The following is a 24,358-nucleotide window of genomic DNA, read 5'->3' on the forward strand; positions in this document are numbered from 1 at the left end:
GCCTGGATGTCCCGTCTGTAAAATGGGTACATTAATGATCTCTTTAATCATTAATTGTTCATATGTTAACGATTCGTGGTTTGTTGTGGGGATTGAAACGACCAAATACAAAGTGCTCAACACAGTGCTTACCATGCACGCTTTCGAAGCCCACGATTTTGTTCAAATCAAAAGGAAATATTATACGGTAGATGGGGAACAACAACAAAAACAGCCCCATTGTGCGGGATGTATTAACAGAGACGGATGTCGGATGTCGGCTACAGGAGGAATTTCCCGACAACAAAGGATGTGAAGCCCCGAGCAAACAGTAAAAGCTCCTTAGTTTCTTCCCAAGGGCGATTTTTCATCTCAGGGGTGGTCACTTCTGGAGGCAGGGGACTGGAGGGGTTGCCCTGGTGACGGGCGCTTCCTGAATCCGCGGCAGTTGATAAACAGACGCTCCGTTTGGCAATCGCCCGGGGTTTACACGCAGGAGACGGAGCGCTGGCCTTGCCAAGATGCCCATTTATAGCAGTTTCCTAGACCCGAGTGCGTTTCTGTTTTACAAGTACTCTTTGCCGCCCTGCCTAAGTCTCCCCACTGCTTAACAGTAACAGTTGATTTTCTGGGGCCGAGTGGAGGCTGTGAGCTGCAAAAACTCCCAGAAGGCAGATGGGAAGGAAGGGAGAGGTGGGGTTGGGTGGGACGGCAGGATGGGTCCCCCTGATGGGGATGGCGGACCCGGATCTGGGCGACTGTAGGAGGATTTGTCCTGACTTGAAGGTAGGCTGGAAAGCCTGGCAAAGAAAGAGTTACGGGGCGGGGAGGGGGTGGGGGGGGGAGAGACATGGTGAGGGGAGGCCCCCCCTCTGGCCAAGCAGTTCTTATCTTTGGGAAAGTTTCAGGGTCATTGTCATTTGCAGGGAATTTCCTGGACTATGAACTTTTATTGCAGAAAGGACGGAATGGCTGGTGAGAGGAAGTTAGGCTCAGCTCCACACCCAGCCCTCCCCCTCTCCCACAGCGGGGATTTGCTGTTTCCCCAAACAGGATAGTGTTACAAACCTAAACCCTGGTTCTAGCCCCGCCCTCAGCCACCCGCTGTGTCACCTCCCCACCCCCCCCACCCCCCCCCCCACCCCCGCCCCAATCCTCATCCTCATTAAGCCTTGGCTCCCTCCGCTATAAAAAGGGATAGATAGAGGCACCTGGGCAGCTCAGTCAGTTGAGCGTTCAGACTCCTGATTTCTGCTCAGGTCACGAGTTCGAGCCCAGCGTCTGGTTCTGCGCTGACCGCACAGAGCCTGCTTGGGATTCTCTTGCCCTCTCTCTCTCTCTCTCTGCCCCTCCCCTTCCCCCCTCTCAAAATAAATAAACTCTAAAATAAGATAAAAAGGGCTTACAGGACTTACTTACAGGAAACACTCAATGTGTGTCGGTTTTAAATAATGTCATAATAATAAACGAGGCGTCCTGGGGTCACAGATTAGCACAGAGGGGACAGAACAGACTGGCAGAGTCTGTCCCTGTTCTTGGAAGCTGATTAGAGCAATTGGAAAATACCTTTGCCAGCCAATGTGGGGAGCAAAAACACAAATATTGGGAACGATTCCTAGTTAGGCTTTGCACTGTATTTCGTCACATTTCTGCATTGGTTTTTCTCTTCCTCATCTATTTTGAGATGCTGTTCAGTTGAAGATGTGTCTCCCAGGGCTCCTTCATGGTGACGGTGGGAAGCAGCTAGTCGGGAAGCAGAGGGCGGCAAGCCAGACATTTGGCTAGACTCTGGGCCCACTGACGGATACCGGGGGAATTGACCATTTACATCCAAAAGCACAGAGGGACCCGCGGGGATTGGATTGTGCCGGCCGGAGGCTGGGCAGGATCACTGAATTCAACACAAGGCGGCCAGCGTTGACCGGGTACCCGAGTGTTCAGCAATCCGGGAAGGCTTCCAGGTGGAGGCGGTTCTCCTTGTAATTTAAGAGAGTTTATTAGCTCAGGCAGAAGCTAGAGGATTTAAAAAGGAAAAGAGGATACATGCTGAGCAGCATTGAGGAGGAAGCGCCTCTGCCCTGGGGGCTTGTAGAGAGCCTCTTTTGGGGGGGGCATGGGTGGGGGGGAGACCATGAGGGGGTCCGAAGTGGGAGGGCAGAGACAACACCTCCCTCCCGGAGCAGATGTTGAGGTTGGATGACCACGGATGTGAAATATTGACCCGGGGAAAAGCGCCTGGTGTTTGTCCAGGTCAAACAGGTGCAGCAGCTTCCGTGGGAGGAGGTGAGGAAAAGTGTCCCTGGTCAGGAGGGTCACATTCCCACAGGCTTGCAGGGGGAGGGGGGGGGTGGTAGCCTCACCGAGGTCCGGAACTCAGGCCCCCCAGCTGGGGACAGGCCCTCAGGGAGGACTGGGAGAAGGATACTTACGACGGGAATCAAGGCAGGTGCCTACACGCATCCATGTGGACACACATGTGAATGAACGGTCTTTTTTTTTTTTTTCTTTTAAGCTCATGGAAAAAACCGGATGGAAATGTGAGTGATTGTGTTTGCTTCATAGAACTATACTTGAACTTCTTAAAATGTGATTTGTTTTTTAATGTTTATTTATTAAAAAAATTTTTTTTAAATGTTTATTTTTGAGAGGGAGACAGAGTGCGAGCTGGGGAGGGGCAGACGCAGAATCCGAAGCAGGCTCCGGGCTCCGAGCGGTCAGCACAGAGCCCGACGCGGGGCTCGAACCCACGAACTGGGGGATCATGCCCTGAGCCGAAGTCGGACGCTCAACCGACTGAGCCACCAGAGCATATGTGGGTTTTTTAAACGGGAGAAAGTAGACGTGTTTGCATGTCTGTTCAATTCCCAGTCAAAGGTGTCTTTCCAGCCCTACCCTCCTAGTATTTAACACTATTGGGTGAATTCCTTTTCTGAAGCTGTTTTCTCGCTGGCCTTTCAGCCTGCCACTTCTCTCCCGGCTTTTCTTCCCGTCTTGGATGACTGCCCACCCCCTACGGTTGATGTTTTTCGGGGTCTGTCCCCACCGTTTCCATCTCCCCTGCCCAGGCTAGTGCCCTCGCCGTGCGGTTTCAGCGAGACTGCCCTATGTCAACAATGACTTTCGTCTCCGGCCCAGCCCTTTGCCGACACATTTCTCCCACTGCCTACTGACTGTCCCCACGAGTCCCTCAGAGTCAGCATGCTTAAAGCTGAAATTCCCTCCCCGCAAGCCCCTCTTTCTTCTGTGTTGTCTACCTTGGTGGCCTGGGTCAGAACCCTAGTACTTATCCTTCCCTACCTTCCGGGAGTGGGTTGAATGGTGCCCCCTCCCCCGAAAAGAGACGTCCATGGCCCAGAACCTGTGACTGTTACCTTATATAGCTAGAGAGCACCGCCTTATATGACAAAAGATGTGATTATCTTTTATCTTGGATTATCCAGGTGCCCCCTAAATCCAGTGACAAGTGTCCTTAAGACACGGGCAGAGCACACACACTGAGGAGGTATTGTGACCACGGAGGCAGAGATCGGAGTGAAGCCACAAGTCAAGGAATGCCAACAGCCACTGAAAGAACGGACTGTCTCCTACAGCCTCTGGGAGGAGCATGGCCCTGCCCACGCCACCTTGGGTTTGCACATCTGAGGGCTTCCAGAACCTGAACTATGAGAGAATAACTTTCTGTTGCTTGAAGGCACCCGATTCGCGTTCATTTGTTACGGCGGCCCTAGCAAATTAATATGCCCTCATTCTTTGGCATCTAATGGGTCACAAAAATCCTGCTGGTTTCAACTCCTTAAATAGCTCTAGTTTGGGGGGCGCCTGGGTGGCTCAGTGGGTTAAGCATCTGATTTCATATCGGGTCATGATCTCGCCGTTTGTGAGTTCGAGCCCCGCGTCGGGCTCAGTGAGGACAGCTCGGAGCCTGGAGCCTGCTTCCGATTCTGTGTCTCCCTCTTTCTCTGCCCCTCCCCGCTTGTGCTCTGTCTCTGTCTCAAAAATAAATAAAACATTAAAAAAAAATAGTTCTGTTGTTTTTTTTTTTTCCTCCCATGTCTATCTCCAATCTGGTCCAGGCCTTGACTGCTCTCTTGAACCACTGCGGTGGGTGGTCTCCTGCAAAAATAGAGATTAAAAAGAATAATAAAAATTAAAAAAAAATAACAGAGTAGCTGAAAAACCCAGGCCTGCAGATAGCCACCATTCTACATTATGCTGTCCGGGCGGCAGAGTCAGCTTCTAGAATGAACGAGAAGTGTGGAGTCAGAGGCAGAGGAGCAGGATAAGCTGATAAGGGAAGTTAGTTCTGGGCCGCCTAGAGCTCCAGCCCCGGATGCTGGGAGTCCCGAAGCCTGGGATTCTGAGACACTCCTATACCCTTCTAGCCACCGTGCTCCCCCCACCCTCACTCCTGTCTCCTGAGCTCCGATGAGCGTGTTAGACATGATCCACCTAGATTACAGTCTTCTGGGACAGAGGCTGGTCCCTTTTTATATTCTAGTGCTTTTGGTTCAGAGTCCTTTGCATTCTGGGCCCCTTCTCTGACTTCCCTTCTCCCTCGCCCTGTTTAGAGACCCTCAGAATACAATCCGGGTTTTGCCTGCCACTTCTGTCCCTCAACCTCTTAGAAGACATCACTAACTTAGGCTTCGATCACCCCTTCATGAACACTCTGGTCCCGCAGCCCTTACTTACGTCCTTACGTTGCTGCGATGGCTTCCCTTTTTTTCCTGTCCTGAAATTGCTTTTGGGGGTGGCCGTCTCTTTTCCCCGTCAGATTAGGAGACCCCTGAAACCTGAGACCCTCCGCCAGCAGTTGAAAGGGTTCCCCGAGGACAGAGGGAATGTCTTCATTAATCTCGTAGATGCCTCAAGGGAAGAACTTTTCTATTTTTTAAAATCCTGGCCCTGTGCTAGTTCTGCCCACCGTGGGTGCTCAATAAATGTTGATTGACTGAGTCAACAATAGACTGAGTCCCCAGAGTGCCATATGCTTTCTTTCCACAGGGAGAAAGTAATAACATTAGGCAGAGCAGGCTGGATCCCTTAATATGATTATCTGAAATTTGTGGCTGGTGACTCTCTCCCCCAACTTTATTGGGGACATTCATTTCCACAGAATAGATATTCCCAGAGACCACTAATGCTGCCGGCCAAATGGTGGGCCACTATTAAATGCCCTGACCCCGTTCATCTTGATTCCATCACCACCAAAGCTGCTGCCTGCCTCCGGCCCAAGGTGGGGGGAGAACCCAATACCGTTGTGGCAGCGGGTGGTACCGAAATAAGCATACTTCGAACCAAGTTCAATAATGTGGACCCAGCTCCCTAGCTGTACTCAAGATATTCTACTGTGAACCCGCGGATGACCTTCGCAAGCTTTTTGACCTTTTAAGAATACAACAGCTTGAGACAGAATTCGTAGAGCACACAATTCACCCATTTAGAGTGTGTGATTCAGGGGCTCCTGGGTGGCTCGGTCGGTGAAGCGTCCGACTTAGGCTCAGGTCATGATCTCGAGGTTCGTGGGTTCTGGCCCCGCGTCAGGCTCTGGGCTGACAGCTCGGAGCCTGGAGCCTGCTTCGGATTCTGGGTTTCCCTCTCGCTCTCTCCGCCCCTCCCCTACTCTCATTCTGTCTTTCTCTCTCTCTTAAAAAATAAACATTAAAAAAAATAATAAAGTAATTCAATAAAATAAAGTGTGTAATTGTGCCACTATCTGCACAATAAATTGTATTATTTCAGAGAGAGGGAGAGAGTGCAGGGGAGACGAGCAGGAGGAGAGGGAGAGAAAGGATCCCAAGCAGGCTCCACACTCAACACAGAGCCCGACGTGGGGGCTTGATCTCGTGACGCTGGGTTCATGACCTGAGCTGAAATCAACAGCGGGACGCTCAACCGACTGAGCCACCCAGGCGCCCCTTAAATTTTATTCTATTAATTAATTTTAATGTTTTATTTTTATGTTTGAGACAGAGAGAGACAGAGCATGAACGGGGGAGGGTCAGAGAGAGAGGGAGACACAGACTCTGAAGCGGGCTCCAGGCTCTGAGCTGTCAGCACAGAGCCCGACGCGGGGCTCGAACTCACGAACTGTGAGAGGACGACCTGAGCCGAAGTCGGTCGCTCAACCGCCTGAGCCCCCGCCAGGCGCCCCTTAAATTTTATTTTTAAGTAATCTCTATACTCAATGTGGGGCTCAAGCTTCCAACCCCGAGATCCAGAATCGCGTGCTTTACCGACCGAGCCAGCCAGGTGCCCCTCAATTCCTTTTTGCTCCCAAATAATATCTCGTCCCCTAGACAGGCCGTTATTTCATTCGCCCACTCATCAACCGATGGGCATTTGGGTTGTTTCCACGATGGGCAAGTTATGGCTCCACGTTTCAACTTCTTCCTCTACAAAACTGGGAGTTCAGAGCCGTTTCAGAGATAACTGAAAGTCTGCGTGGAATACACGAACGCGGTCCAAACGATAAACCGCTACATGCAGGTAAAGACAATTATATTAATATTTATAGGAGGTCAACTAAGGAGAGCGCTGGGGCTCGCCTAACTTCCCCGAGCGTGTGGCCCCCTGTTGGTCGCCTCAGGGGAATTAGGTGAGTGTCTCTTTGGGTTTGATCCCCACGGAGAGTCCACTTTGCGTCTTTTTTTTTTCTACGAGGGGGACTGCAATCGCTCAGCCGGGGCGGCTCATCGCATTGCCATTTGTTGCTAGGAGACCAGCTTAGAGCGGGCTCGGCTCGGTGCAGTCCCACGGCCACTGCAGAAAACCACCCGAAATCATAGAATGATATTTAAACATCAGGGCAGTTTCATTTCATCCCAGGGCACAGGGCTGAAGCTACAGGTGTTCTTAGGGCCCCAGGCTCTCGGACTGCCTTGCCGACACTCACGTCCCGGATTTTCACTAGCTCTCTCTTACCACGCTCTCGCACACACGTGTGCCGGGTGACGGAAGCGTGCTAAATAGTGCAAAAACACCTTCATATTAAGACCAAGAGCAAGTGAGTTAGGAGGGGAAACTGGTTGCCATGATGGGTACGATTCTAAAACCCAGTTGGGCTCTAGATACCGTTTGCCCCCGTTAACTTCCTGCTATTTTTTTGCGGGGTATTTTACGGCTCTAAAACGAGTGGGTGCAAGGAGGTGAGAGGGGAAAGGCTGGGGTAAGGAGTGGGTTATAGGAGAATGATTGTTTCCTTTCACCAGGAGCCGCCTGGAGCATAATTTCCCCTTCAAATCCTTGGTAAGAGCAGCTGGGGATAACGAACAGTGGTTAAAGATGCTTTGTTTTACGTCCAGCAAAAAAAGGATCATTAGCACCTTTTTTTTTTTTTTTTGGTATTCACTGATTTGGATCATGTGCACCACTGCTCTTCGCCATTCATGTGCTTAATTAAGAGCTGATGAGTGCAAAATAAAGGAAACTGCAGCTCTCCACTGGAACTATCTGGGGAGCGGCAGAATTTCTGCAGCGAGGAAAGGGATCTGCCAGGAAAACGGTGTTACCACCTCCCCGTTACGTTTCTCTGCCAGAGCTCCTCTTAATGTCACATCGGAACCTTAAGGGGCGAAAGGCTGGGCGTCCAAGAGACAGCTCGTTGAAATGCTGATAGGGGAGGAGGAGAAGCAGGAGTACAGTTTCATGTTCGTTTTATCAAAGGAGAAATAAAGACAAGGAGCGGTGACCGGGGCAATATAGCTGGTCTAGGGCCGAACTCCAATCACGTAGGGAAAACCCCGGAAGGAGGCTGGCTCAACCTGATTCGTGACATCATGTCTTACATCATTCTGAGGTTTTTGTACAAGTCTCTATGGTGACCCGCTGGTGGCCTGCCTGAGAGTCCTTTCCATTTGTTCCGTCCCTGGAGGGGGAGAGAAAATGGAATTGCTTTCTTGTAGTTCAATTAGGCAAATCTGGATGGAGGGACTAGAACCTGGTTCGCGAAGAGTCCACACTGTTCCCTTTCAAAAAGTGCACGGAAAGCTGGAACAAGAAGAGCCCTAGATTTCTCAAACTAATGCTCCGTCACCTTGCTCTCCGTCTCAAGACAAGGGCCGGGACACTTTTGTTGACTAGTTCAGACAAATGAAGGGAAATCGCTGCTGGGGCCTACAAGTCCCACAGGCCTCTTGGTTACCCTTTTCTCCTAAGCTTAGAAATAAAAGACCGCAAACTCAAATTACCAAATTGAAGTTACCCACGTCCCTGAAACAGAGGACTAGTTTATTTTTAGTATTAAAGAGATTAATAGCTCTCATTATTCTGACTTCTCCATATTCAAAACTCACCTGCTCAGAAAGTTGCAAACCCAGTTTCTAACAGGTCCTACTAATCATTACGAAAGGACTTACAACACTAAAAGTTACGTGCATAGGAAAGATCGAAGAGTAGAAAATGCCAAACAGAGGTATCCAGAGAGAGAGAAGGCCTGTGATTGAAATACTATTTTGTGTCCAGGGTTCAGGAATAAGATGCTTCTGCTGGGAGCTGTGAAACCTTTGGTCTCCAAATTGGATGACTGAGTTCTCTGCAGTGACATTTTTGCCCAGTTTAATGCCATCAGTGGGAGGAAGGGACCTGAGGAGGAGGAGGAGGAGGAGGAGGAAGAAATTCTCAACCGCTGCTCAATCACCAGCCGCAGGCTTAAGACTCAGAACTGAGGGCAAAACCACTCAAGGCCTGACCTTGAAGGGCGCTGGGACAACTCAGAAAACGAATCACTTAGCACTCGAGTCAAGCCGGTCAGTTCCGTCCCAGGGCCCTTGTGCTGGAGACCCTCGGAAGGCTGGGCGCCAGAGGGGAGAGCAGGCCACGGCTAGTTATGGGATTTAAAAAGTAGTTGTAACCCACAAGGATGGAAGTAACAGCCCTCACCACATAATCAGCATGACTCCACCCTTAGGGCAGCAGGACTGAGTAAACCCCTAATAATTTCACGTTAGGCAGGGTCTTGGGTCATAACTCCAAGTAGAAGCTATAGGTTCTACCCTATCAAAATCTATGTACGGTATAGATCCAAGAGGCCGGAACACTCAGAGACTGTGGCAGAACACGTGGTCTTCGAAGATCTGCTTCTCTTTTGCTGGGAAGGTCTTGTCACAAATCGGACAACTCAAACAGAGGGGCTGTGGGCGTTGCTGCTCCGAGGTGAAATCAAGAATGTCGCCAGCGAAGTCGGATTTGCAGGTGGGGCACTTCTTGACGGCGAGCTGGGAGGAAGGGCAAAGAGGTCAGCACAGAGGCAAGCTCTAGGTAACAGGGGCCACGTCCCGTGTTCTACGAGATTCTCAGCACGGAGCATAATGCTCGGCCCATGGCAGGTGCTCAGGAAACGGATGACGAACGAACCGAATTCACGTTTGGAGGCCCTCCCCGGGGCTTTCTCTACCCCAGGGGTGAAAGGATCCACTAGTGCTAAAGCGGTCAAAGAGCTTCCAGCCCAGGAGGGACACGGGACATGCCCTGTTGGACCGGCTGCCTTGTTCGTATCTCCTCCCTAGTTCCGGTACCTCCGTTCACAGGTGGAGATCTACCCACCAGAAAGCTGGCGGACGGACCGGGCTTTCCTCTCCCTGCCTCGACAGGCTCACTCGGCTTCGGGTTTTGACCCAATCGATCCAGCTGACTTCCGGAATTATCACAACGAACCAGGCTCCCTACTTCTCCCATGAACTTGAGCAGGGGGGGACATTTCTCAAGGATTTGATGTGGGCACTCTCGTGATTCACGTACTTACCAGGCTTGGGGCAGAACTTTCCTGGATACCTGAGGATAATAACAAAGATTTCGTTCAGTGAAAGAAATACCATCCCTAAGGTTCTCCAACCGTGATGCAGCAGCTGTTTTCTGTAACTCTCTTTGTTCCCCTTTCTCCCCACTGCGTCTCTTTCTCTCGCCCATGTACCATTAACTTCTGACAGAGGGGATCCAGGTCGACGATAAAGGGAAAAGAGGAAAAAAATAACGAAGTGGCGTTTGTGATAGCCATGCATATTTCTATACAGTCAGAAAAAACAAATAAACCTCAGTATGGGCAAGACGAGATTTTAACAAAAACAGCCACGATTTGGGAAGGACACAACTTGAGAATAGGTTTGAAGACTGAATCCGTGCAAACAGGTATTTTTAAAGGAAAGGCTTAGAAAACAGTTTTTAAAGAGGAAAACAAAGGCATACCCCTGCCTGCTGTAAAGATTTGACTGGGGCTCTTAAGGGAACACGGCTGCTTTAAACTGCCCAAGAAAAGGCAATGAGGTCTTCTATTGCTTTTGGAGACAAAGGAGGAGAAGTTCCCTGTTCCCTCGTGCCTGGCAAGGGCACTCTGACCCTTCAGTCCTTGAGTGACAAGACTGGCTTTCACCCCCACTTCTGTCCTCCAAACCACCCCGGGGTCTCTGTGGTGCACGTTCCTGCCACCCTCGGTCAGGCCATCGAGGTGGCCGCCATAACTGCCCATTCCTGGGTGGCGTACCCCACCTCGTGTGCTTCCATTTCCAAACCTTAATTAGCTTCCTCGGCTTTGTGTGTGTATATCTTCTACACAGAGACATTTCTCTGATTTATATATTTGGAATATAGCCACGGGACTCAATTTGTGTCTGCTGCCTCTAGGCGCATGATCTGATTTGCGTCTTCTAGATTCAGATTTATTTCTCAATTAACACTTCTCGCCTGGCAATCCTTCTATTGGGGGTCCTCAGCTTCTGCCCAGCAAGTCTTAACAATGAGACTGGTCTTAATTAGCATCGCAGGCCAAAAAGAATCTTAGTGGGGGGAAAAGGATGCGGGCAGGGGGCCTTCGGGCTCAAACGGCAGTCGTCTCTTACCGGAATAGGGGTTTCCATAGACAAGGGCCGGGTTTTGTCCCGCACCTCCTTGATCTGAAGTCGGCGCTTGGTATGGCAAGGAGTCAAAATCCAGACCCATGTAACTCAGCAGTCTGCTGTTCTCCCTCTTCAAAAGCTAGGGACAGAACGTTGGAGAGACAGACATATTGAAAGACGACGACAAAGAATGGCCACAAGCAAGTGGAGAGGGGATTGCCCGCTTGGCAAGGTGGGAAGGCGGGAAAGAGGTAGCTCTCGATGAACAGCGGGGCCCTGGGGGGTCCCGGGAAATGATCATTTGTAATTCTTCTCCAGAGAAAGCAGCGGCCTCAACACCCTGAAGATCTCAGTTCTTTAGACCTGAATTGAAATATACGCTGCATTTTGTTTAGATGAACTCAAAAAAAGAATTTAAGCCTCTAAGTTACACACCAGCTGAGGTGGGGTACAAAAGTTGGGTGTCTACAGGAGGGCGGCAGGAGCTATATTAAGGTTGAAGCTGTTGGATGCTATTGAGGGTAAAATGGTTCTTTTAGTCTCCGTCCCACCTTCCCAGAACGATTTTCTTACACAGTGTGAATACTCATCTGATATGACTTTCCCGTCTTCATGTTTTATCCTTTCAGATGGATACACCAATAGAGAGAGAGAAAGAAGGAAGGGAGGGAGGGAGGGAGGGAGGGAGGGAGGGAGGGAATAATGGGAAGAATGAGAGAGAAGCTACGAGGAGGACAGACAGCGTTTAAAGCTCTTATAATTAGTAAACTGCCCCTTGACATCTTAAAAGGGCTTTACTATTGGTTCTTAAGAAAACTTTCAAATATCAGATCTTGGGGTGCCTGGCTGGCTCAGTTGGAAGAGCACGGGACTCTTGATCTCAGGGTTGTGGGTTCGAGCCCCACTATGGGGGAAGAGATTACTTAAAAAAAAAAAAAAATCTTAGAAGAAAAAAAAATCAGATCTTTTTCCCTGTTGCAAATTGTGTGTCGTCCCTTCTTCCCATGAGCCTACATGGGAAAACAGAGACTGCAAAGTCAAGGTGTATTCCTCTAAATCAAGAGGATGAGAATAACAAGACCGGAAACAGACTCCAAAGGTCCCTACAGTACTGAAAGGGGCATAAATGGCATAATCAAAGCCAGAAAAGATCACTTGGAGGCACAGCCCGGGAGGGTTTCGGAGAGGGGAAAGATGGAGAACCACGGGAGGTGTGGATCCAGGAGTAGAAGCCAGAATGCACCGACACCTTTGATGCAAGAGCAGGAAAGTGCCTTTGTGTGCAGCTTCTTTTAAAAAAAAAAGTTTTGGGGCGCCTGGGTGGCTCAGTCGGTTGAGCGTCCGACTTCGGCTCAGGTCATGATCTCGCGGTCCGTGAGTTCGAGCCCCGTGTCGGGCTCTGTGCTGATGGCTCGGAGCCTAGAGCCTGTTTCAGATTCTGTGTCTCCCTCTCTCCCTGCCCCTCCCCCGCTCATGCTCTGTCTCTCTCTCTCTCTCTCTCTCTCTCTCTGTCAAAAATAAACATTAAAAAAAATTTTTTTTAAATAAAAAAAAGTTTTAACTTACTGTTTTTAATAATCTCTACACCTACGGCGGGGCTCGAACTCACAACCCCGAGATCACGAGTCCCATGCTCCTCCGACTGAGACATCCAGGCGCCCCCAAGTGCAGTTTCTTTATTTAGGGCCATCATCCTCAATCAACAATAACTTGTGTTTAACCCACAGCAGAAAATAAATGTTGGTTGAATGAATGAAAGAATGAATGGATGAATGAATGAGGGCGCGAATGAATGCACAGCATTTTCTTAAGGGCCCACCAAGGGTCCAGCGATAGTACAGACCATCACTTCTGCCCTGGTTTAGTGGCAGAAAAAAAGGAGAAAGTTGTGGCGAAGGAAAGGGGTCCCTCAACTAGCACAAAAAGGACGTAGGATATGATTCCTCAAAGACAATACCTACAATAGGTATGAAGTTAAGAGTAAAATTAATTTAGATCTTGATCAAGGCTGTTCGTTTCTTGTTGATTCCTGCCACACCAAGCAAGTTTCGGTTGGGGAACCAAGAGAGAGTTCATGGGAGGTGAGGAAACCAGACTAAATTTGCTCTCAGGAGCAATGGTCTCACCCACTGTCCCAGAAAGGGCTCTTTTATTTACCTCTTGGTCACCACATCTCCGGGTCACCCTGCTCCCTCCCCTTAAAACCTTGAGGTTTTCGCCCTCCGTACACACTCACATCATTTTCTCTTTCCAATCTCTCTTTCTCTTTCTGCAGAGCATCATATATAATCTTGTTCTCACTCAGTTTTTTTGACAGGCCAGCGTTCTCGTCCTATCGGTAATAAAAAACAATTAGGGTTAGGATCACATGCTGTCATCTGGATCCCAAGTGGGGGAAAGCGAGGGGCCTGTAGAGGACCTGCTTTCCCAAACTGGTGGGACTCGGGGGTGGGGGGGCAAGGGAGCTGGGGCGCAGAGGAGGAGACGCGGGCGGTGTCGGCTTACAGAGAAGTGACTTAACAAGATGCTGGGAGGCCTGGGCCGGCATCGAGATGCCGATTTCTTTTGGGTTAGTGGCAGTGTAAGCGACCAAAGATGGAAAGGGCGACAAGCTTGGGAAGAGCCTCCAGACGGACGTATCAGGATGAGGGCTAAACGGAACCTTGTTCGACCGCACCCAGCCACGGAAATGAGCGTCTCTGTCTCGAATGAACATCTCGCTCAAGGCGGCGCGGGGCGCTTAGGCTGGCGTGACCCCCTCCCAGGGAGGAAGGGCCTCTGGGCTCAAGTAACACGGAGGACGGAGGAACCCTGGAAGGCATTCCTCCGCGGCCACCGGGAACCCAGGCTGAGGTCCTGGGCTTCCCAGGATGATGACCTATGTTCAAACACCCCACAACGGGTAGGCTTGCTCCCACCTCCTGCCTCCACACACACACACACACACATGCACACGCCTCACAAAGACACTTAAGCTAGTCCTATCAGTTGCGTTTTTGGTTTTGGTTTTTTTTTTTTTCCAAGATTTTTTTATTTGAATGCTGGTGCCCGGACTGCCGTGTGCTTCTAGCCAGCCCTGAGGTAGTAATGCGGGAGGGACTACCCGACGACAGTGCTCACTGCTGGCTCCTGGCTCCCCATCCCCATGGGCTCTTGCTGGCTCTTCTGATCCTGCTTCACTTCCTCAAAAGGCAGAAATAAGAAAGGACTATCTGAGTCTACGCAGACACCTGCTCGGTGGTTACAAAATCCTTCCCTGAGATCTGTGCCGGGGGCCGAGATTTCGGGGGGGTCCCCAGACTGGTTTCTGGCCGTCCACGCCTCTTTTTAGCAGGAGATTTTTTTTTTTTTTTTTTAGAAATGTCTCTCCTGAACAAGGATGGACAGTCCTCTGGGCTCTGGGCTTGGTCTAAGCACCACAAACCTTCACACCCCTTGCTGCCTGGGCCCCTTATTTCCGTCACCTACCAGCGCAGCAGCCCTGAGTTGCCTGATCTGTTTGTGGAGTCGTTGACACTCTTTGTACTTCTCTAAGAAACAGGCTTTCCCGGCCTCTACCTTTGCCTGGAGGCGCTCCACGTCTTGTTCCTAGGCTCCTGAAGCATAAGATACGTGGTCCTCATAGCTGGGGTTCCTTGGGATAGGTGGGGAATGAAGAATGGAGCGCCTGGGTCTTGGAAAACACTCCACGAAAACCCAGGGAACCCACACCCGCCACAAGGACGTTCAGACCCCTGAATGGCCACGGGTCATTTAAACGAGCGATTCCTGGGGCGCCTGGGTGGCTCAGTCGGTTGGGCGTCCGACTTCGGCTCAGGTCATGATCTCGCGGTTCGTGAGTTCGAGCCCCGCGTCGGGCTCTGTGCTCAGAGCCTGGAGCCTGCTTTATATTCTGTGTCTCCTCCTCTCTCTGCCCCTCCCATGCTCATGCTCTGTCTCTCTCTCTCTCTCTGTCTCTCAATAACAAATAAACGTTAAAAAAAATTTTTTTAAGTGGGAAATATTCCCATGTTGAGTGGTTGGTCACCAATTCAATTTCTGAAAAACATCAGTGTGGCCAAATAAAACATTTCTCTGGGCGGCCGATTTGGTTCGGGAACAGAGTTCAGAGAACTTTGTTTTCCTCCTTAGCATGCGAAAATATATGGTCTCTCATATATACTGGGACTCCATAGTTGACCAAGTAATGACTGAGTGAATGCATGATGCCTGTGTGATAGGATTTATAAACCCAGCAGCTGGATACCCTCCAGACATCAGGGTTTCTCATACCCTTCTAGCAATTGAGAAAATGGGGCTTCTTGGTACCTGTCATCACCACGAGGCCTCTTTTCCAACATTCTATTCTACTATAGGAAAAGATCAGACGGTTAGGCTTTCATTACTATATTATTATAGCTCAGAATAATTTAGAATGCTAATTGCTAATATTATAGTTACAACAAAATCTGTTTTGACTGCTGCCATATCCTCTAACCGTACAGCTTAGCGCTACAATTGTTAATTTGTCTGCCCCCATAAGAACTCTTTAAGGAGGGAGTCGGGTTACTCTGGGTCGTAACCTAGTCCAAGGTTGTGTTTACCACAACCTGTCATGTGGTTTCACTTTCGGTATCGCTCTGCCATTCACCACACCGCAGAAACGGCCACCTCTCTGAGACGTTTTGTAAACGACAGATTCTCTGTCCTCTTCTGGGTCGAGAGCAAAACATCCGGAGGCGACCGCTATCCCCTTTTTTGTCCTTTCCGTCACCTGAAAACAGACCCTTCCCCTTCCTTCCCGTAGGCTCCCTCCCCCGAAAGCCATCCGAAGACAGACATGCCTTTAACGCTTGCTGTTTCTTCAGGGTGGTTGTTTCTTCCTGCTTCAGCTTCTCCTCTACCGTCTGCTCCAGCTTCTTCTGGCGCTCCTTCTGCACGGAAATAGATTTCAGTACCGCCGCTGCGGAAACACGGGCACACGCGCACTGGGGAAGGGCCCGCTGAGCCGATGAGCGAGCCAGGATGCAGAGACAGAGGGGAGTCTGCCCTTGCTGGCTTCTGAGAACAGCCACGAGGCCCCTCATTTCAGGTGGCTTCCTCCGAGGCCTTTCCCGGAGCCGGCGATAACCCAGGTATACGACAGAGTAAAGAAAGAACATACGCTTTCCCGCGAGGGCCTAAAAATGTTAGTTTCGTCTGTGACTCTACCTGCTGGGTTAGAGTGAGAAGAAGCTGGCTGTTTTCCTTGTTCAGTCGCTCCAACTGCTCTGTCTTATCTTGATCTCCCTGGACGAGCTTCTCCATTTCCTTCTCTCGAGTTGACAGCTGGGCCTAAAGCAAGATGAGTGAATATAACCAAGATATGAAGGGACCACCGAAGAGGGAGACAGTGCTAGTTAATGAACGCTAACACAAAGGGGTGTGTGTTCCGTAGCAACTCCCAACTGTCAGCCAGACACCCCTGGAACGTTTTCTCTTCAGCTCTGCCTTACACCCTCAGTAGCCGAGACTCGAATGAGGACAATTCAACCAGCCGCTCTTTAAGGTACAGCTTCCTCAAAACAAGAGTGATTCAGCTGCTATCTGCTTTACGTTCTAGGCTTTTGAGAAAGACTTGGCTTGCAAGGATTTTATAGCTAAAAGAAAAAAGTCTGGAAACCACTGGGAGAGCTGACAGTCCCCCATCTTTAAAAAAAAAAAAAATATATATATATATATATTTTTTTACATTTGTTTATTTTTGAGAGACGGAAAGACAGAGCACAAGAGGGGAAGGGGCAGAGAGAGAAGGAGACACAGAATCCGAAGCAGGCTCCAGGCTCCGAGCTGTCAGCACAGAGCCCGACGCGGGGCTCGAACCCACAAACTGCGAGATCGTGACCTGAGCCGAAGTTGGATGCTTAACTGACTAAGCCACCCAGGCACCCCCCAGTTTTTTTTTTAACGTTTATTTTTGAGACAGAGAGAGAGAGAGAGCACACGTGAGCAGGGGAGGGGCAGAAAGAGAGGGAGACACAGAATCTGAAGCAGGCTCCAGGCTCTGAGCTGTCAGCACAGAGGCCGAAGCGGGGCTCGAACCCACGAACTGTGAGATCATGACCTGAGCTGAAGCTGGACGCTTAACCGACTGAGCCGTCCAGGCGCCCCTAGTCTGATGTTTTGAAAGGCACGCTTCGGGCACTCACTACGGTGCAACGTAGCTTTCTCTCTCTGGGCCGCCAGGCAGGCATGGTGGCAAGGGGAGGACAACGCACTCTGGCAAAGGTCCGGCATCACCTACCTGGAGCTGCTCCACCCTGACTCCCATCTTCTCGTTTTCTGAGGACATCTTCTGGTTTTGTTCTTTCAGTCTGCGGAGGTGAAAAACACGCCGATCGCGGGTCAGATCCCCCAGGCCTTCAATGATTTAAGGCCGCCTTGGCCCTAGGGCCGCGGAGTGAGTTTAAGATCCACTCCTCTTCCGTCCCGTTTCGGCTTCCTGACCTCAAACTGCCTGCATTCGACAACTTTCACGTTAATACTGGACTTCAGGTCGTGTCTCCTTACCATTCAGATCCTGTCTAACCTAGAATCATTCCTATCACTGTCCTGATGGCAGGACTGTTTTCTAGGGAGTTCTGGAGAACTGATCAGAGCCCGGCCAAGGGTGTCTACAACACGCAGCTCCTCCCGGCCGGGAACCACACTTACTGAAGCAGCTCCGTCTCCCAGCCGTCCTTCTGTGCCTTCGCTTCCTGTTCCAGCTTCTGAGCGGTGCTCTTTAGAATTTCTAGCTCCTCCTGCAGAACGTCAAAGGAACCGACCATTTCTAAGCCATTTTTTAGTATCTCAGGCATCCAACAAATATTCACAGGACACTTACTACGTGGTAGGCACTTGCTATGTGTCATGACACAACAGTGAATGAAACGTCCGAGTAAGGGGATTTCTGGATTAACATGTTCTCAATCTGTTCTTTCCCCAAAACGTACGCACCGTAACTTCTCTTCCCCTGGAGCTTGTATCTGTCCATTAATTCACTAAGCAAATGTTCAGTGACTGCCTAGGAAGCACTGTTCCTGCACTGCGGACACGGCAGTGGGTGAAATAAAGTGGCTTTTCTCTTTGAAAGGTGCTATCCAATACATTCATGAATGCTGCACACGTAATTAAGAGTCAAGTAGCCACATTCAAAAAAGTAAAAAGAAACAGATACAATTAATTTTATTAACGGCATATTTAACCCAATAGGCCTAAAATATTGTTTCAATACGTAAATAAAAAGGAAATATTTTACTTTTTTTTTCATACGAAGCCTTCAAAATCTGTTATATACTTTATGCTGCCAGAGTATCACAATATGCCCTGTTTCAAGTGTTCAATAGCCACCTGCGGCTAGTGGCCACCGTACTGGTCCCAGACATTTGTTTTTTCTTCCCCAACTTCATTTTGCACTGAAGCCAAGCCAGCGTATCAATAATAACTCGCTGCTTTTATTTTTTTAATTACTTTTTGCCTCGCTGCTTTTAGCTCCAAGACTTACAAATGCATAGTCTTTTAAAAAAATAATTTATGTTTATTATCTATTTTTGAGAAAGAGAGGCAGACAGAGCAGGAGCAGGGGAGGGGCAGCGAGAGAGGACGACACAGAATCTGAAGCAGGCTCCAGGCTCTGAGCTGTCAGCACAGAGCCCGACACGGGGCTTGAACCCATGAACGGAGATCATGACCTGAGCTGAAGTCGGACACTTAACTGACTGAGCCACCCAGGCGCCCCATTTTTCTTTTTAATGTTTTATTCACTTATTTTGAGAGAGCGTGAGTGCATGCAAGTGGGGGAGGGGCAGAGAAAGAAAGAGAGAGAGAGAGAGAGAGAGAGAGAGAGAAGAATCCCAAGCAGAGACTCTCCTAACAGCACAGAGCCCAGTGCAGGGCTTGATCTCACGAACTGTGAGATCATGACCTGAGCCGAAATCAAGGGCTGGACGCTTAACTGACTGATCCACACTCACACGCCCCTGAGCTGCCGGGTCATTTTAAGGAGTAAGTGAAGCGATAGGCTTAATTACAGTGGCACACAGTAGGTGTTGAATATTGGCTTGTGTTATCATTACAACTGGTAGCAAGTAGGTAGGCGAGCTAACCCAAGAACCCAGACCTTCTGATTCCTTGGCTAGAACCTGGCGGGTGAGCTCCTGGCCAGACGCTGATGGTCAACAGAGAGCTTGTGAATTATATACCTATGCCACCCCTGTTACCTCACTGCCTACGATTGGCCAGATCTGTATCTTGGACCTGTCATCCACACTTCTATACCAGCCCAGGGCCGAGGACATCATGGGCACTTGTGTGACAGCAAGGTATAAAGAACGGTCTGTCTGGGAGCGAAGAGAAGTGGGTTCTAACCCAGTGGGATCACTAAATTGACCTCTTCCTCTCTCCTTTGGGCCTCGGGTTCCTCACCTGTAGATCAAGGGCTCTACAGATGGTGACTGCCAACGTCTGCGTGTTCTGGAAACTTCTAAGACATGACCTCAGGGTAATTAAGTTTATAGTCTTTAGAGAAGATTCTCCTCTTTAGCTCCTTGCATGCTCAACTCTCATTTACCACCTGCTGTTTTGAAGGATGTTTCAAAAGAGAAGCAGCCAGGACTTAGGAGAACTTGCAACCTTGCCTCCATCCTCTCTTCTCCCTCGATGTCCGGATCCAGCTAATCAGAGAAAATACTTTATATTCTCCGTACGAACTAGGAAGACGCCACACCGCCTGAGTTTGAATCCTGGCTCCACCATCACTGATTAGCTGTAGAAGGGAGCACTTGCCCTTCAGGCCTCAGGTTACTCATCTGTAAACTCGGGGTAATAACAGTGCCTATTCCAGAGTTGTAATAAGGTAATCCACAGAAAACTTTCAACGCTGTGCCTATTCAAAAATATGAGTGTGAGGGAGGGAGATCACAGGCCAAAGAGAAAGTGGTGCCGAAGAAGAGACACCACCCGCTTGTGACCTCTGTACTCCAGGCTCATTACACGTTTTGCTTGTTTGTTGAGTTGGTGTGCAGGTTCACGGTGAACCAGTGGCCATACCTGCGTCTTGTGGAGCTCAGCCTGCGTGTCTGAGTTCTGCTTCTGGAGGCTGACACAGGTGTCCTTCAGCTCCTGGTTTTCTTTGCAAAGCTCCTTATTGCGCTGCTCGATTTCCTCCACCTCCCCCTACGAAAGAACATTCCATCAGTTCGTATTTGACCTTTTGTAGCTCGACGGATAGTCAAGTGCCGCTGGCGGAACGTTCCCACAGGCTGGGATGCTGAGGGTCTGCTGGCTTCCCACTCACTATTAGGGCATCTGTGAACCTCGAATGGGAACACCTCCTCAGGTGGGAGGGGAAGGGGGCCGTGTAGGCATGTCTGGATAATTGCAACACGGAGCCCGCCATTACCAAGAAAGGCAGGCAAACAAAATGAAGACCATAAAAAGCGAAAGAGCGGCTCATCTTTCTGGGGTGGAGGGTTGGCTCCGACCGCATCCCCGTGTTTGTCTCTGCGTGCCTTTCCCACTGCCATCACTGCTCTCCGTGGCCACTCGGCAAAGGTGACGGGCTGGGCTTCCCTTGGTGGGCTCCTTGGGAATGCGTGAGGGGACGAGGGAATAATGGCAATGACCCAGCAGGGACTGGGGACCCAGTCAGGAAGCCCAGAGGAAGGGAGATTAAACAAACAGATGTCAAGACCCACTAACAACACGTGTGAATCCGTCTCAAGGCTGGGACAGGATATGGGGTGCAAAGAATCCAGTTTTGACCAAGTGGTGTATCAATAAAGATATCATCTCAGTACTGGTTTATGTTTACGTTCCGCTGACCCCATGGGTGAAGATACGCTTGACCGTTCCTCCGCCTGAGTGTGTCCCAGCCCATCCAATGCGACGTCACCGGACTAAGAGATATGGAGATCAACACAAGGATTTGGAGAGGTCTCCCCAGAATTATTAAAAGCCTGGACTAGATCTATTAGGAAAGGTACATGGACTGTAAGGTGCTTGCCCAAGAAACTGCTCAAGAAATTTTAGGATTATAACCAAGATACATGGGGTTGGAAAGTGGTTAAGACTTCAGTAAGAAAACAAGTTAAATACGTTTCAAGAGTTTATTTTTAAGTGAGAAGCGATTCACTGTAATGACTTTTGAAAATATTTTTTTTATGAACCCCAAAATATATTTCTACTTAAAAAAAAAAAAAAGTTAGGGGCGCCTGGGTGGCGCAGTCGGTTAAGCGTCCAACTTCAGCCAGGTCACGATCTCGCGGTCCGTGAGTTCGAGCCCCGCGTCGGGCTCTGGGCTGATGGCTCGGAGCCTGGAGCCTGTTTCCGATTCTGTGTCTCCCTCTCTCTCTGCCCCTCCCCCGTTCATGCTCTGTCTCTCTCTGTCCCAAAAATAAAATAAAAAACGTTGAAAGAAAAAAAATTAAAAAAAAAAAAAGTTAAAAGGGGGAATGACAGAAGAATGTGGATTCTTCTTGCAAATGCTTAGTATCGTTGGTCTCTCCTATTGGACGAGCTTCGGGACAGTAAGTGATTTAATCCATTCTTCCCTGCCCGCCACGGGGCTGGATGGAAAGAGGGCATCCTATGAAATAACTGGGTAAGTAAATGAATCTAATACTCATGTGGACCTGGCCCTGGGCCAGAACTAACAGACACAAAGAATATTTGGTGTGTGCCTCCTCAGAGGAGCAGAGTCATTTACTGTGGTGCTAAGATGTGATGACAAAAATTAAGCGACTGGAAAAGTGAAGGGAGTAACTGAACGCCAACGGAGTTACAGAAGTTTTAGAGAAAGGAGAAATCACTTCTTGTGATTCTGTTCAATGTTTCTACGTCATTCCTGAGTAGGTTTGAGTGGGTACTGGATACATTTCTCCCAATAGCATCTGTTAAGGCATTCAGTAAAGGCTTATTTTTTTGATTCAAATTTTACCCTATCCTGAAATTAGGATTTTTTTTTTTTTTTTAATTAAAGTAGGCTCCATGCTCAACGTGGGGCTTGAACTCCTGACCCTGAGATCAAGAGTCACATGCTCCAGGGGCTCCTGGGTGGCTCAGTCGGTTAAGCCTCCGACTTTGGCTCAGGTCATGATCTCACGGTTTGTGAGTTCGAGCCCCGCGTCGGGCTCTGTGCTGCTGACAGCTCGGAGCCTGGAGCCTGCTTCGGATTCTGTGTCTCGCTCTCTCTCTCTGCCCCTCCCCTGCTCACGCTCTGTCTCTATCTCAAAAATAAATAAAACATTAAAAAAAAAAAAAAAAAGAGTCACATGCTCCACCAGCTGAGCCAGCCAGGTGTCCTGTGAAATCGCTACTCTTAATGGCGGGAAGGGCTCGAGGTGAGATTTACAGACCTGAGTGGTAACAACCAGGATGTCCTCTTCATTTTCTGGACGGAACTGGAAAGGGATACTTGCTCCCCGGACCACGCCGTCCTGATCCACATAGCAGAACTGGTAATACTCATCATCCTTGGGCAGGTAATAAGCTGAAGACGCAACATGATTTTTAATTCAAAATTAGGTCTAGTAAGAAAGCTGAAAATCTGGAAGTCTTTTTATCTGCCCCAGAAAGCTTAATTAAGCTCAAGGGAATCCGTGTTGGCTGCGGTCTTCAGCACCTTTGATCCGGTATTTATTTTCCTTACCTTTGAACTGGACCTCCTGCTGTTTGGCTGAGTGGCTGTTTAGGTCAACGGGCAAAGAAACCCACATGAAGGTGTAATACTCCCGGGTCGTCTTCCAACCCACCTGCAATGACAAAAGGTTCTCATTCAGCATCTCAAACTGCTCAGGGGAGAGTCCTGATTTGGGCTCTGTCTTCTCAAAATACACTTGCTTTTGATTTGTTGATGTTGAAAGTAAAATCCACCCACCATTGGATCAGATCTTTTTATTAGTAAGTTTTTTTAATATTTATTTTTGAGAGAGAGAGAGAGCGTGCGTGAGCGGGGGGAGGGGCAGAGAGAGAGGGAGACACAGGATCCGAAGCAGGCTCCGGGCTCCAAGCTGTCGGCACAAAGCCCGACGCGGGGCTCGAACCCACGAACCGTGAGATCATGACCCGAGCCAAAGTCGGACGCTTAACCGACTGGGCCACCCAGGCGCCCCCAGGTCTTGCTTTTTGACTCATGACAACTATATGTGGTACAAGGTCTGATACAATTAGAAACTGGCCTGCACACCTGTACAGTCCAGAATGCCTATCTCAGAAGGAAATGTAAACTGGCCGCTCCACACCCAGGACAAGAGTTCCAAAAATTATTAACACCAAGTCAGACAGAGAACGGTGAGTGACTGGGGAAAATCTGGGGTTGTGACTCTTGATCCCGCTGTCTTCTTACAACGCTTCCTGGAAATTCTTAATCAGAAAGCCCTTCTGATCTGCCTTCTCCACTGGTCAGTCCTCTCCTGTGTCCAGTCCAGTCTCGTCACCCAGACTGACCTGGTTAGACTAGCATATCTTTAAAATGCACTTTTTGAATAATGTGCATGTTGCGGAGTAGAGGGGCCAAAGGGTTCTGAGATGATGAGGCCCCAGGAAACTGAGCCCCGTCTATAGAATTTTCTTTCTTCAGTGTTTTTCTTAACACGCGCTTAAGGAAGGCCTTTTGGTGCTTCTGGTGGTCATGAAGGCCCCTTCCAGGTATTGAAAGCATTAAGTCATGATATACGGATACTGTAAAATATGCCTCAGAGCAGGAAGCCGGTTAAGTGGAAAATATTCTCAGTAAAGTCGAAGGAGGGTAAAAGATGGCTCAAATCATATCGAGACGGTAAGGGCACACCGGAGAATAGAAAGGGAGCCATTGTGTCTTCAAGGGGAGAACACTCAGCAAATGAGAAGCAGAATTACATCTATTGCCGTATTTTGACCCTGCCTGAGCCCAGTGGGAAGAAGAAGAAAAATAAAATTCCGTTTTTATATACGAAGGAATCAGTGCAGGGTTGAAAAGGCGACACTGAACGCTCATCAGAACATACCAGGGCATGTTTTAGTGTCTCATTAACACGCACCCCATCGCTGGAAGCAGCCCGGAGCCAGCGTGGCCTGTGGTTGGTACAGGAAGCAGGAATTTTATGGAGTCTTCATTCACATCCTGGAGTTTCTTAATGCACTGTGACCAAAATATCTGGGAAGGCCTAAGAATTACTGCGGTCTTGGAACCAGGAGACAACTTCTGGCCGCCTGTGATTTCTGGCCTTGGGTCCCCCACCTGAGCCGCGCTGGTCCGGTCGTGCTTCTCGGACCTGTCCCCTCTCGGAGACCTTGGGCACAGGTAAACGCCCAGGTAAAGGACAGCCTGGAGCACAGGGCCACGTGCTGAAGGCAGGGAAGCTACCACCTGCTTGAGGCTCTATCGGTGCGGGCAGCTTTCGCTTTATTGAGAAGACGAAGCACAGTGGACGCTGAAACCAAGTTCGCGAGCGCCCGCGCCGTGCCAGGAAGGCCCAGGGTCAGGGCTGGGGAGGAGCTGAGGACTATGGTCGAGACTGCGCCGCAAGAAGGCTCAGTTGGTGGAACGTGCGACTCTTGACCCCGAGGTTGTG

General features: G+C 49.5%; 1 protein-coding gene and 1 long non-coding RNA gene across 4 annotated transcripts in view; both read right to left on the reverse strand.

The window, feature by feature from the left end:
• Positions 1–3,997: 3,997 nt before the first annotated feature.
• LOC122233413 lies at positions 3,998–5,463 on the reverse strand. The gene is made up of 2 exons (XR_006210958.1): positions 4,672–5,463; positions 3,998–4,215 (listed from the first exon to the last, which is right to left on the reverse strand). It is a non-coding gene; the product is annotated as an uncharacterized LOC122233413 (long non-coding RNA).
• A 2,709-nt stretch (positions 5,464–8,172) lies between these two features.
• The window catches only part of CALCOCO2 (calcium binding and coiled-coil domain 2), a 36,580-nt gene continuing 20,394 nt past the window's right edge, over positions 8,173–24,358 (reverse strand). For all 3 annotated transcript variants that reach the window (XM_042965442.1, XM_007085723.3, XM_042965443.1), the window contains exons 3-13: positions 22,456–22,558; positions 22,163–22,296; positions 19,857–19,982; positions 17,481–17,569; positions 17,071–17,140; positions 15,999–16,121; positions 15,632–15,721; positions 13,045–13,140; positions 10,812–10,947; positions 9,722–9,750; positions 8,173–9,194 (exon numbers count right to left, since the gene is read on the reverse strand). In XM_042965442.1, the coding sequence (XP_042821376.1) occupies positions 9,018–9,194; positions 9,722–9,750; positions 10,812–10,947; positions 13,045–13,140; positions 15,632–15,721; positions 15,999–16,121; positions 17,071–17,140; positions 17,481–17,569; positions 19,857–19,982; positions 22,163–22,296; positions 22,456–22,558 (1,173 nt within the window). In that variant the 3' untranslated portion in view covers positions 8,173–9,017. The remainder of the gene's footprint in view (positions 9,195–9,721; positions 9,751–10,811; positions 10,948–13,044; positions 13,141–15,631; positions 15,722–15,998; positions 16,122–17,070; positions 17,141–17,480; positions 17,570–19,856; positions 19,983–22,162; positions 22,297–22,455; positions 22,559–24,358) is intronic.

This window comes from Panthera tigris, chromosome E1 (genome assembly GCF_018350195.1).
Source record: "Panthera tigris isolate Pti1 chromosome E1, P.tigris_Pti1_mat1.1, whole genome shotgun sequence".
NCBI classification, from domain to species: domain Eukaryota; kingdom Metazoa; phylum Chordata; class Mammalia; order Carnivora; family Felidae; genus Panthera; species Panthera tigris.